Raw genomic sequence first — 15,000 nt, 5'->3', positions numbered from 1 at the left:
CCATTGATGAAGGTATGGAGTTATTCTGTGAGGAACATTTACAATTGCAATTTTTACACAATAACAATATCAAATTAGTTGAGGACCATATGCTGTTAGTGACAGAAAATAATTTTATACACTTTGAGGGTGATTTTTTAAACAAGCTTCTGGTGTAGTGATGGGTTCAGTATGCATGTCCAGTTTTGTTTTATAAGTATGGGGAATTTCTACATGTATTTCAGTGTGAATATTTCAAATTCTGTAAAATATACCTTTGCTACTTTGATGACATTTTTATTTTATGGTTGGGTCCGGAAGAATGCATTAGTAATTTCACGGAGTACCTCAGTACTACAACAGGATTTACTTATTCATTTAATAATGCTCAAATTTTTAAATTAGATCAAGGATTCAAGGCCAGTATTTATAGAAAACCTATGTACAGTAACACCTCTTTACACGACTCAAGCTCACATTTATTATTTATTTATTTGCAGTTTGATTTCCAGGGAAGTCCACTGGGCTGAATTGACCCATTTTCAGTGGAGGCCCGGGGAGAAAATCTCCAAGATGCATTATACAATTTAGATACAACTGATAGTTAATATTAAAGATAATATTATGTAGAATAGTTATTCATAAATCCATTCAATATCATGCATAGTTAACAAATTCATTAAGCTTGAAGGTAGGGATCATACAGTTTGATTTGAGGAAAACAGATATGTGTTAGGTGTGGAAACAGTTTACATACAAACCTTTTAGGAAAATGTAAATATGCTTTGCATACACGCATCAACAGTAGAATGCTATTTACAATATTTACAAGGTTGGGCTGTGTGAGGATAGCTGTAGGAGTTGTTGAGAGCTTAAGAGAGAAGCTATAGAAATTGTTGAGAGCTTAGATAGGCTCATAGGAAGATAGCTATGAGAGCTGTAGAGCTTGGGAACCAGAGAGAGAACCCCCTTTGATTAGGTTGGATAAAGGCAGGTACATTTCCATTTAGTGGGCAGGTGTTTGAATAGTTGGGTTTTGAAGTCTTCTGAGTTTGATATGGTTCTTAGTGTGGAGGGAAGGGAATTCAATTTTTTTGCCTAGTGAGAAAGATAGGAGAAGTTGGCCAGCAGGATGTTTAGGTTTATGGATAGTAATTAAGTTCTGATTTTCAGATCTGAGAGCTCTGTTGGGTGTATAAGGGGGAAGGATGTTAGTTAGAGTGGGACATTTTGTTGGGTGAAATATGAGTGTATATGCAGTAGTGAGTTGGAGATAGTCTAGGCAGTTTGGGAGTTCAAGCCAGTTTAGGGATTGTAGGGTGAGGCAGTGATGGGTGGTATTTTTAGATTTAGAGGCAACTTTAGAGATTTTGTTGTAGCAATTTTCTAGTTTAAAGGTGATAGAAGAGGGCAGGTTGGTTAGGAGAGGGGCTCCGTATAATAAGGAAGGAAGAAGATAAGTCGAGGCCAAAGTTTGCCTGATAGATTTGGAGAGAAAGTGATTATTCCTATACAGCATACCTAGCTTTTGGTGGGTTTTCTTAATATTTTGTTGAATATGAATATCAGACTTGAGGTGCTCATCTACAGTAATGCCAAGTAGTTTGGCAGAGGGGACCACTTCTATAGGTGAGTTGGTTTGACTATAGTTGTTTTTATCATAGGAGAGGGTCTTTGTGGGAAGGAATAGTAGAATCTTTGATTTATTTGCATTGAGAGAGAGGTGGTTTTGGCTCATCCAGTTTTCAGTTGCTGAGAAGGCAGTTTAGGTTTTAGTCAGCAATTCAGAGAGGTTTGAAGCAGAGCAGACTAAGGCTGAATTGTCTGCATATTGAATGATTTTAGCATAAGGAATACCAGTGTGAAAGTTATTGATGAAGATGTTAAAAAGCACTGGCCCAAGAATAGATCCCTGTGGTACGCCAGTTGGGGTAGGTAGGAAGGAAGAGATGGAGTTCTTCCATTTGACTGCCTGTGATCTGTTTGATAGATAGCTGGAGAACCAGGATAAAGCATTATGTGAGAGATTAAGGTATGAGAGATGACAGAGAAGGTTGCTTGTGGGAAACAGTATAAAAGGCTTTAGACAGATTGAGTAAAACAGTAGAAACTAAATGTCCTGAATCTCAGGCTTGATTGACAGTTTCTAGGAAAGAGAGTAGAGCGGTTATTGTGCTATAGCCTGGACAGAAGCCATGCTGGGTAGGAGTGAGAAGATTGTTTTGGGTCAGGAAACGCATATGTTGGAGATGGATGCATTTCTCTAGGATTTTGGAGATTGGTGAGAGCAAAGCAATGGGGTGAAAGTTTGAGATGCTGGTATTTTTGCCTCCTTTATGAAGAGGATGAATATAAGCTGAGCATCAGAGTTTGGGGACGTATGATTCTTTTATGGATCGGTTAATAATGATGCTGATTGGGAGAGCAATGCCATCAGCAGCACATTTTAGGAAGGAAGAGAGAATATTGTCGGGAAAGTTAGAGCAAGGTTTAAGTTTGGACAAAAGTTTTTTTATAAAGTTAGTGGAGATGGGTTTGAGTTCAAACAGATGAGGTGAGTTAGAAGGAGGAGAGTGTAGAGCAGTTGGGTTATTATTGGGAAATGTCTTGGTGAGGGTGGTAATAGTTTTTATGAAAAATGAGTTAAATTCAGAGCCTAGCTCGAGGTCAGATTTACTTGGGTCAGGACAGGGATTATTCTTGGAGCCTGGATTGAGGAGTGAGTTTATTGAGTTTCAAAATGTTTTTGGGTTTTTATTATTATTGGACTGAAGTCTGATATAGTAGGATTTTTTGTCTTTGGTGATTAGTCATTTTGCATGGTTGCGGAGCTGTTTATATTGGAGCAAGGTATTGGCCAGTTTATTGTTTTGGTAAAGCTTCCATAGTTTGTCTCTGTGGTGCATAATCTGTTTTGTCTCTTTGGATAGCCAAGGAGCAGTTTTAGTTTTTATCCTTTTGTTTCTTAGTGGGACTAGTGAGTTTAAAGTATCAAGGAAGACAGAGTTGAAGTATTCTATAGCCTTGTCAAGAGGAAGGATGCTTATTATTTGCCGGTTCATTTGTTTGAAAGTATTTGAGAAAGTAGTTGGGTTGAAGCTACTGAGGTTACAAGTTTGAATGTATTGATGCTGGTGTAGTTTTTGTGAGAAACTAGTTGAGCGATGCATAAAGGCTGGGAGGTGGTCGCTAAAGGTATCAGGAATTGTGCCAGAATTGGTTATTTTAGTTGGATCTGAGACTAGGATCCAATCTATAGTGGATCCGGGAGGGTTTATTTTGTTAGGTCGAGTGATAGAGAGGATTATTTGAGTAAAGTTGTAGAGGTTAATGGATAGGGAGGGAGTAGGGCAATTGATTTTATTCCAGTCAATATTCACATCACCAAGGATATAAGTTTCATAGTTAATTTCAGTAGAGGCCCATAGGAGAATATTTTCGAGTGTAGAGATATTGTTACAAGGAGAGATATATAGGGCAATGATACAGATATTTTTAGGTTTATTTAGTTTTAGAATTCCAGCAGTTAGTTCAGTGTTCTGGAATTGGAATTTGAAGGGGAATTAAGGTAAGAATGTTGGAGTAGACTACAGCAGTGCCACCACCTTTTTTATTTATTTGGTCATTTCTGAGTCAATGAAATCTTGGGGGCAGAATCTCATAATTGGAGATAAAGAGCTCAAGCCAGGTTTCGGAGATGGCTAAGATATCTGGTTGGTTATGGCTTAACCAAGCTTGAAATTGGTGTACTTTGTTGTTTAGGCTTTGTGCATCAATTGTAAAAATTTTTAGGGTGTTGTGATAGGAGGAAGAGGGTAAGGGATGAATGTTGTTAATAAAGGATGTAGGACCAGGGTTAGGATGGATATCACCAGCTTGGACTAGGTTGTTGAAGGAGGTATCCTTTAGCCATACTGGTCTGTCAGGCATGAATTTTGGTAGATTGTAGATTGGAACAGGTGACAGTGTCTTGACTTTAGAGGAGAAGAGTTTAGGGTGAAATAGGTGCAAAGGGTTGGGCTGAATGAGAGAAAAGGAGATAGAGTGGAAATGGGAGTAAGAGTGAGGGAGAAGGTGGGTTTGTATGGTAGCTGTCTTTGTAGGTAGCATTGGACAAGCATAGGTGGAATATGAGATAGTATAAGGGAAGTAGGAACCATAAGGAGGAGGCTGGGGGACTGGAGGGTGTGATAACTTGAGGAGAGCATGTTGGCGCAAAGAGAGAGTGGTATGAGTGGTTAGGAAAATAGAGAAGGCTATGAAGAAGAAAGGGTTTAAAAAGTGATGGAGGTATTCTAGAGAATTAAGGAAAGAGGAGGAGACTACAATTATTGGGTGGATTACAGATTATAGAGTTTAAGAAGGACGGCTATAGGTGGGAGGAGTGATGAGGGGGGAGCTGGTATTGGGTAATTAGGCTGAGAGGGTGGGGTAATATAGGAATAAAGCTAGGAGTACTGGGGGTGGGTGAGAATTGGGGGTAGGGGAGCGGAGTGAGCCCATAGGGCGAACGGAGCGGGAAAGAACACTAAAGGTGAGTATGGCAGAAAAAGTATCAGCAAAGAGCAGTTTAAAGGCTGTAGTTGGAAGGTATGAGCTAAATATTTCCAGCCAGAAAATGAAGGCTGCCTTTACAGAGAGTGGTTTAGTGGGGGGGGGGGGGATATTTACAGTCTAAGGATATTAACTCACAACCATTTGTGAAAAAATAAAACTTGTTGGGATTATAAAGAATATCTAGAATTTATACTGGTAGATGCTGCCACCTAATGGTAGAAGGAGATAGCAAACAGCAGGGATAGTTGGACCAGTCTTAGGTTTAAATATGTTCTAGGGCAGTGATAACAGGAGGGGGAGAGGGCAAACGGTCTGCGGTAGGCTGCTACAATGTGCACGAGAGGGCAGACTAACTCTATTGATAGTACATCAAGTCTACATTTTATTAGTGTTAAGCAACATACATTTACACAATCTTGTTATGGGGTCTTCTCAGTAATATTTTTCTAAGTACCAGGCAAGCTGGCCAATTCAGGGTGTCTTCAGGGGACGGCCGGAGGTATTCCTTTTGCATTTAAAGCAGGGAGGGAGCACCCGGGATGGATTACTGTAGAGGAGAGGGAGACAACACTGAATTAGTTAATATTGCTGATGTAGAGGGGGAAGGTAGCAGGTAAGGGATGTTTAGAGAAGGGAAGGTGTAACAAAGCACAGTAGTGGAGAGAGGCTATGGTTAGATGAGGCTGAAGCAAGTATGTAGAGGAAGATTAGATTTAGGGGATTAAAAATGGAAAGCAGCAGACATTATGCTATGAACAATAGAAGTTAGGCAATATAGGCTCCATCAAATAAAACAAAACATTCATTCAGCAGTTTGGCATGCTATCAGTGATCCTAGTCCATTTGAGAGGACAGGGTTATACAGCAGTAGAGCCAAATATAAGCAGCAGAAAGAAAGGGGTAAATGATAAAGTAATACTATAAAATTTCTAAACAGTGCAATATATAGTTCTCAACAGACTAACATAATAAACTATGAAATGTTTATGCTGTGCAATAACTTGTGCTGAACAGTTTTCAAAACAGTTTTCAGAACAATATAAGAGCAGTGTGGTGCCCTTATAGAGACAAACAGAAAAGAAAAATAGCTGCTAAGCCAGTAATTAAGCTAAAGGCTCTAGTGGGACCATTGATCCACCTTAAAAGAGAAATAAAGGCCTTCAACGATATACGTTCATTGGCATCCTTTTAACAGGACATCTGGAGAGCAGACTAGGCCAGCAAAGTGCAACAGTCGAGCCCTGTATACTCAGACTAAAGTAATGCAGTTGGTGACAACATAAAAAGAGACCCACTAGTCCCAAAAAGCAGCTTATAGCTGCTAAGCCGGTAATTAACCTAAGCAAAGGGCAAATGACACAGTACAAAGCAAGCAGTCAAACAGTACAGTATATAGGGCAAAACAGTCCCCAAAACATGTAGAAATTCCCCATACATCCATATCATCAGAAGATCAGTTTGGTTAAAGGGCAAGCCATTAGGTTGGCTAGAATGGTTTCAGACAATGGTTTCGGACTTGGACACATTTTTGGAGGAAATCAAAATTAAATAAAACATGGTTTATGACGGGAGTTACCAAGATATATGGTTAAGAAGGTGGCAAGTGAAGCTGTGGAAAGCAGGGAACTGAAATTTAAACCTATCTTGGGTACAGGCCTAAGTAAACAGGGTGACACCACCGCCTCCACCTTTGGAACAGTTATGGTATTAGAATTTAATAATTAATTTTATGACATTAGATCCATTATTGAGAATGAGACATAATCAGATCTAACCCTCATATATACACAGTAGTAGGGAGTCAACACAAAATAGTAAAGTTTCAAATAATTTTTTTGAACATGGGGGGATGTATAGAGAGAGTACTACCTATGGAAAAACAGGGAAATGTGGACATTGCAAACAGTGCAAATATATTGCTGAGGCTGAACAAGTATTTATAAATGACAACAATATTAGACTTATTAAAGGAAATTGCTCTACTACAGGGATAGTCTACTTAGCCAAATGTAAAACATGCCCATCATTTTACATAGGAAAGACAAAGAAGGCATCAAGAAAAATAATTTATGAGCACAACTATGATATTAAAACTAAAAGTAAGGTTAGCGCTCTTTACAGACATTCTTCTTTATGTTCTAACTTGAAGGTTTTACCTTTGGTATTCTTGATTAGATTACTCTTAACCCTAGGGGTAGTGACTTGGGAGAACCAACTTGAATTTGAAAAGAGTTCTTTGATAACTTAAATTGAATGAGTTGAACAAAACTGTTTCAGTTAAACCTGTTTTGAAATTAAGGGCTGAAAAGTTGTGAAACATTGACGTATTTATTATTTGACTGTGTTTATTAGGAAGTTTTAACTTTTAATATTTATTAGGCATAGTTTGCTTTAATTTTATCACGATGTTTATATAAGCAGTGGGGACTTTTTGTTATTTCTTTTTATATGTATCACATTTCACTTAAATAATTGTTTAAATTAAGTTCCTCAAACTGGAATTACAAGTGTGTGTGTTAATATACACAATTAATTCAATTAATTTTAATTAACCTGAAATAGGTTAAGTTTTTCAGTATATATATATATATATATATATATATATATATATATATATATATATATGACTGTGGGTATTTGATGATTTTATTCTGATGAATTCTCAGGGAGAGATGATGGTGCGCAATCCTAATAAATTCTGATTCACATGGTTTGTTTGTGCTCATTTATTTACTAGCACCAACGTCCTTCATTGATATGGTATATTTTTGGTTCATACTTTTATATGTAGTGAATATACATCAACTAGTGCCTTAGTATTTAGTATCAACTAGAAACCCGTTTTCATTTGCCAATATAATGATTTTCTTGTAGCAGTCTTTCTTGCCTCCATTCTTACTGCTGCACATCCTCAGGAAACAGGCAACTAAAAGGAATTAAGACTCTATCATCCAGACAATTGAAGATGATTGATATTTTTCTAGAGGTTCAAGTGGTAGCAATGGGGACATTTATAAGACTCATGAACCTAGTCATGGCAGAAATGGATAGCAATTGCCTTTACAAAATGTGGGCTTTGAAAAAAATCATGATATACTGTTAATTTCATTGAAGATTTAATTTTATGGAGAAGGGATAAGAGTGCTTGGTTATTTCTTATTATACCATGACCCCCCCCAAAACGTGCACGCTGATTGGCCAGCGTGCCCGTTGTAAATCGAGTTATACTAATGGAAAAAGGTCCGGTCGCCCGGACTTTTTTCCATTAGTATAACTCGTTTTTTTAAAACACTGTCTCGCTATGTTAAATGGGTTTAACATAGCGAGACAGCTTTAAAATAAGCAATGGAGATCTCCGTTGCTTATTTTAAAGCTGTCTGGCTATGTTAAACCCATTTAACATAGCGAGACAGTGTTTTAAAAGCAACGGAGAAAGCAAGATCTCCGTTGCTTTTATGTTTGCTATGTTAAATGAGTTTAACATAGCGATACAGTTTTAAAATAAGCAACGGACATCTCCGTTGCTTATTTTAAAACTGTTTCGCTATGTTAAACTCATTTAGCATAGTGAAACACTAAAAAACAACGGAGATCTTGCTTTCTCCGTTTTTGCTCACAGCTCTGATGTACTGCGCAGGCACAGTACATCAGAACTGCCGCGGATGCCAGACATCTGCGGAAGGGCAGCAAACAGGCATTATACTATGCCATTATTTAAGAAAAGTAATAGTTTCTTTTCTTAAATAATGTCATGGTATAATAGCAATAACCCACTTCTGGGTGTGGGTAATGCTAAATTTACCCACGGTTGGCTTTTGGTCCTCGGGCTTCGCCCTCGGGACCAAACCACGCCAACCGTGGGTAAATTTAGCATTACCCACACCCAGGCGTGGGTTATTGCTATATAGATAAACGAACACAAGCACCAACTTTTTGGTATTTATATACAAAACACGAGCCACTGGGATATATTTAAACATCAAAACAATACAAGGAAAAAAATGTTTTTCCTCTATTGTATATAGGAACCCAGGGTTTTTAAATGTTTACTTATACACAGATAGTTTCCTTCCTTCCTGTGTGAAGGAGAATGTGATGGAAAATTAGGCCATCAGAATATTCAGTTTGTTACTGGAGGATGATGCATGCTTTGGTGAACTGAATGCTTTGTGTGTTTTTCTAGAGAGGCTATAACAATGACAAGATGAACTAAAAGCAGATAGGACTGACCAGTAAACAGCAGCAGCTGGAGAGACCACAGAGGTACCTAACCAAGAGGATTACTGGCCTCAAACAGTTGCCCTATGCAGCACGATTGAAAAAGCTAAAACTGTTCTCTGTTGCATACCGCCTTCTCAGAGGCGATCTCTGTCTAATGCACAGAGCCATGTCCAACCCAGAACTGTTGAACATGCTCCATCTTAGCAAAACCAAATCTACTCGAGCTACATGCTCTAGGGATATAAACCTCAACACAACAATGAATAGAACATGCTGGAGGGATAGATTCCCTTCGCAGAGACTTCCCTTACTATGGAACAAGGTCCCGATCTACATAACACAGAGCCCCTCGCTATCACTCTTCAAGAGGAACCTAGATGAGTGGATGGGTATCAGAAAGTTCACACCGGGGATCACACCAACAGCACTACTAGATATGGGCCAAGGGTACTAGCTGCTAGTACAAGGGTCTAGGGTACTACTAAAGGGGAGGTGAATACCGCACAACGTGGCTGGGCTAATATATGCCTTCGGGCAGATAGCCCAGTACCAACCTATGAACCTATTACAGAGGGAATACACAAAACCTGAACCACTCCCCCAGTGCTTTACTGACTTTTAAAGCCAGAAAAACACATCTCATTTTTCATGTACTACAAAGAATTATAAGCAGGTCAGCTGATAGTAATCCAGTATCTTCACTTTCAAGGTAAATTTCTTGGCATCCATATACTGAACAAATAATAAAGTGGTTACAATCCCCATCCCACTCATAATCTTCTATGTTGTACAAGCGACCGGCATCTCAGACTATTTATATAACAGAGTTATTTGCATCTCTTTTGGTTTTCTTGATGTGTTAAGCACTTCATAACAATTTGCAGTTCGCTGAATATGTATGGCTGCCTTTATGCTTTGACCAACTATGATACTAATGAGTTTGTTTGTACTTTTTAGGTTTTTCCTACACTTGAGCCTTCTCCAGCTATGAAGAAATATATTTCAAGTTTTGATGCCTTACTGAAGGAGGATCCCCTATACTTTGTTGTTGGTTTACTGCCTTGTTCTAAGCTCTGGCCATACCTTGCACAGAACATGAATATCAAGGAATCAAGCCCATATATCAACTTCAAAAACAACAACAAGGATGATCGCTCCCGGAAACATTTTGAACAGGTTCTTGAAAACCATCGTAAAGAAATGAATGAGTCAAAAGCAAATTACATATTTAAGTCTCATATGGAAAATGAACGAGATTTTTTTGCTGAATCTTGAGCTAGTGTTTGTGGACAAGTGGCAAACCTTTACCTCTCTAAAAATGCTTTGTAAACATTATATAAAAATAAAAAACACAACTGAATTTTAGAATATTTAAATCTCATTATTTGTCACTTCTGCAATTGAAACTGTTGTGGTAACATCATTGCTGTTTTTACTTCTTTCAGTATTGCATGCATAGGTTTTCATTACTCAGGTGCTTGTGAACATATGTAAATAAAATATCTTTGAGTGATTTTGTATGTGACTTTAAACTACAAAATTACATTTTTGCACATACTGAATACTTTCTCCTTACATATTACAATGATTTTACAATATAAAGCACTGTTTATTTGTGTAGTGTTTATGCTTTGAAACATCTGCTCATTATAACAGCAAGTTGCCAAGGAAATCCTTCATTTCATTTATATGCATTGCTCTAAATTATGTAACATGCAAATATATATATTTTTCAGGGGAGGTGGGTAGCATTAAACAAAGTTGATTGGATATGACTTGTTTACATACAATTTATTATTCATGAGTAAGCACATTAGCCAGCTGCACTGAGCAAATGGAGACCATGTCTCTGTAGGAAAAGTACATGAAAGGATTTTATGGAATGCTAATGATTTACAAAAGGATGCTAAGATGAAAGGAAGTATTTAAAGATTTTACACTATATCTAATGGGCTGAGGATGGCTTCCCCATGGCCATACAGAGAAATAAGAGATATTGATTAATTAATATAAGATAATAAAATATGTGTAACTCTGTTGCTGTTTTTGTCTAAGGAATGGACTGCAGAACACCTTTACAAACTAGTAATAGTGAGGTATTCATACTGGCGAACTCAGACACTTAAAATCTATGAGGACTTTAGGCGGACAAGCATCATATCATGTGAGTTACAACTGCAATTGTTTAGTTATCCGTAGTCATATTTCTGAGCTATGTTGAATATTACAATATGGCTTGGCTGCATGAAATTTACTTGACCTCACTAAGTCTAGTTAATAGTGTAAGACTATTAGTATTTACATGCAAAGTTATCGCATTTCATTTGTGAAGCTGAATAGAAATCGTCCACTAGTAAAGCATTAATATGTTAGTAAAGCAATAATAATCTCAGCTACTGGCGTATTATTTAAATGTACAGCACCTGTATTACTTGGATATATGTTTTTGAAGTGGTTTTGGCCTCCCAATCTCCACAGGTTCGTAGGTAAGTGCTACGCTAGCTGCCCTTGTGAGCCAGTTTAAGTTTAGCCAATTCCCCTTTTTGTGTTTAAAATAAAATCTCATTTGGTTATAAACTGTCATTACCCATCCCATGGTCGATAGTTATATGTTATCCCTAACGAGAATAACTGGGATCGATGAACATTTAGCTTTCCTCCTGTCTAATTTGCCTGCCTGTGCATATAAAAAATGTTGGAAAGAGAAGATATCGTCTCAATCTTTAATAAATATGAAAAATTAATTGAACATGAATAATCTATTGATAAATAATTTTTATTAGATAATATGGACAAAAAATACTCCCATCATAAAACTTTTCTAACAAAAGGGATTTCTATTATTGGAATTATAAATCAACTTAAGAGTCTAAAGAACATTAACTGCCCATCATTTGGATGGTCTGATATCTGAGATCCACTAATTACTTTCTCAAAAATATAATGCTATGTTTATCTTTTTAATACAGAAAAGAGAGAATATTCCACCTTCTTGGCATTATTCACTAACTTCTCCAGTGCTGAAATCGAATAACAATTCAGAAAATTGCTTTTCTTGAAGAACGTCATTATTAAATTTAGATTATGACATTTTTTTCAATTATTTCAAACAGATTGCACAGTATGGCAAGTTATTTAATTCAGAAGGACCACATAAGCTTTATAATTAATAGATAAACTCAAGATAATGTTAAAAGAATTCTATTATAGTTTGCAAAGAAAAATAAAACTAGATTAACAAGAATTAGTTTCGATATTGAAAAGGCCTTTGACATTGTCGATTAGTACTAAAATAATACGTTTAGATATTGAGATGGACACTGTTGATTGGTACTATCATTTTCAATCTCTTAAAACTTTTGGTTTCCTGAATGAAATTATTACTTCAATAAAACTATTAGATAACAATTCTTTAGCTTATGTTAAGACTGGTTTTCTCATCTCACAAGGAACCAAAGTAAATAAAGGATGTCCTTTCTCTTCTATTATATTTGCCTTAGTTATAGAACCATTTGCTAATTTTATAAGCAAAAATTATGATATTTAAGGATTTCATACCTTGAATAGCTATTCCTCCAAAATGTTACTATTGCAGATGATATTTTTTCAACAATTAATAATAGTAACTTGTAATTCTTTGAGGGAGTTATAACTATGGCTAAATATGAATAGATATCAAAATTAAAATGTAATACTAAGAGTGGCATTTTACTCTTTGTTAACAGTTAAGTGTAAATAATAATAAAAATAGTTTAAATGATAATTTATTAAAATAGAGCTTTAAATTTTTAGGCATTTACTTATATGGTAATATAGATATTATTATAAGAGGTAATTATAATAAAAACTATTGATGATATTGCTTCAATAATGACACAAAGGAATATTTTTTCTCATTTGAAGAAAGGTTGTTGCTTATTAAAATAATTCTTTTTCCAAAGATTCTTTATATGAATTCATAGGTGTACTAGGCTAATGGTCCTGGAGCCTATATAAACCTAGCCCAAAAGATTCCCTGGCATCATGCTTCCCGATGTTAGTTCCCAGTGCCCCTATTGAGAAGGGCCACTGAAGTGAACCCCGGGGTGAACTTTACATTGCCCATCCACTTATCAAGATTTCTCTTGAAGAGGGCCAGTGAAGTGCTCTGCTTGATGTGACTGGGAAGCTTGTTCCAGAGAATGGGGAGTCTCTGGGTTAGGAACCTGTCCCTCCAGCATGTTCTGTTTATTGAGGTAATGAGGTTGAGGTCCCTGGAGCATGTGGCATGGAGGGATTGGGATTTCTTTAGATGCAGCATATCTAACAGCTCTGGGTCAGACATGGCTTTGTAGGTCAAGCAGAGATTGTCTCTAAGCAAGTGATATGAGACACAGTATAACTGGAATTTTTTGAGTCTGTCCATGTAGGGCATGTGTTTAAGGCCCAAGATCATCTTTGAGAGATATTTGTGTGGGTGTTCCAGTTGTTGTAGGTGTCTAGTGAGGTACATGCCAAATGGGGCATTGTATTCTATAATATATCTAATAGAGAGGGATTATGACCTCCTTCTTTCTGGAGGAAAAACCTTTTGTAATGAGATGTGCCACATAGAAGGACTTTCGGACCACAGTGGCAATGTGGTTATCAAAGGAGAGGTTGCTGTCAACCTGTGTCCCCAGATCTCTTATCACACCTTTGGTGTTTAGTGGACTACTGTTGATGTGGTAGTTCAAGGGTACTGAGTTTTTCCCAAAGGGAATGACAATGCACTTTTTGGCATTGAGCTTTAGGCCATGGTTCTGGCACCAATCATTGGTCTCAGTGAGGCCTTTTTGTAGAATGTCTAAATCGGTTGGTGAATCAATAATGGCACCTAGTTTGCAATCATCAGTGAACTTGGTCAGCCATAGTTCATTTGTATTGGCTTGAACTTCAGAGAAGTAGATGCCAAACAGGATAGAACCTAGGACTGATCCCTGTTGGACTCCACTTGTAACTGGTCGGTAGTCAGATTTCCAAGTAGTTTTATATCTTTTAATCATTGTTACCAAAATTAATTCTCATATGCTAAACAAGGATCTCTTGTTTCTCAATTAACAAAGATAAACAAGGATACAAAACAAGGATGCTTCTTATTTGCTTTTCATTATTGAGCTTTTATCAAATTACATAACAATAATACAGTAGGATAAAAAAAGATCAATATATTTTCAAAATTCAGTTGGTTGCTGTTGAGATACTGTTAATAAGAGGTAATATCACATATTCCCTAACAAACAAAAATATTAAAATATTATGCACTGATGTTTGGTCTCAAGTTCAATCAGAATAATATAAATATCTGGGATTACATGCAGTTTTAATGCAATAGCAGTGATAAGTTATAAAAAATTAAAAATCATTAAAATAATAATAAATAAATAGAATACTGTTTTTATGGAAGATGAATTGCTTTAATCAAAACAATTATTCCCCACCCCCAAATACTATATACTGGCACCCACACAAACCTAGAATAGCTTTTGGACATCATGTAAGAGAATGAAAACTTGGCGGATTAGGATTTCCTGACCCAAAAACATTTTCTTTAGTTATTAAGACAATAGCTTTACATCTAGATTCTGTTTATTCTGCCAGATGAGAAAGAAATACATTAAGCCATTTTGTTAAATAAAGGGAAACATATAAAAAAATAACATTTACGAATCTGAAATAATAATATAAAGTGGCTGTTAAAGAAATATTTATAAGCACCAAAAATCCAACAGATTCAACTAACATAAATAAAATATTAAACCACATTAAGAAATGTAATATACATTTTATATATAAATACCCGGAGATAAAAGCATGGTGTTTTACATTATTGCCTATAGCATTAACATAAAAATGTATAGATACTCTGGATTTCAAAAAAGAAAGTTAAGCTTAAAAATGGGTAATTGATCTTTTCGGAAAAAAGAAAGTGCTTAAAAGAGGCAAAAGAAAGTTAAGCTTAAAAATGGGTAATTGATCTTTTCGGAAAAAAGAAAGTGCTTAAAAGAGGCTTTAATGGGTGTGTTTTATTATTAAATATATTTGTTTCTGTATATAAAATTTAATGCAATTATAATAATAATAATAATAAAAAGAGGACGGAATGGTAGACATTGCAGGTATCACAGAAACCTAGATTACTGACAAGAATGTGTATGATACAGAGGTGCCTGGTTAATGACAGTAACAGTAATGACATTTGTGACAGAAAAGAGAGTTATGGAT

General features: G+C 36.3%; 1 protein-coding gene across 1 annotated transcript in view; it reads left to right on the top strand.

The window, feature by feature from the left end:
- LOC122811049 overlaps positions 1-10,122 on the top strand; it is an 88,457-nt gene extending 78,335 nt beyond the window's left edge. Inside the window, exon 4 of the mRNA XM_044082591.1 lies at positions 9,715-10,122. Within this exon, the coding sequence (XP_043938526.1) occupies positions 9,715-10,032 (318 nt within the window). The 3' untranslated portion in view covers positions 10,033-10,122. The remainder of the gene's footprint in view (positions 1-9,714) is intronic.
- Positions 10,123-15,000: the final 4,878 nt, after the last annotated feature.

This window comes from Protopterus annectens, chromosome 9.part0 (assembly GCF_019279795.1).
Source record: "Protopterus annectens isolate FY-2018-M chromosome 9.part0, PAN1.0, whole genome shotgun sequence".
NCBI classification, from domain to species: Eukaryota; Metazoa; Chordata; order Ceratodontiformes; family Protopteridae; genus Protopterus; species Protopterus annectens.
The sequence above is the reverse complement of the archived record's forward strand: the minus strand, read 5'-3'. Positions and strand labels throughout refer to the sequence as shown.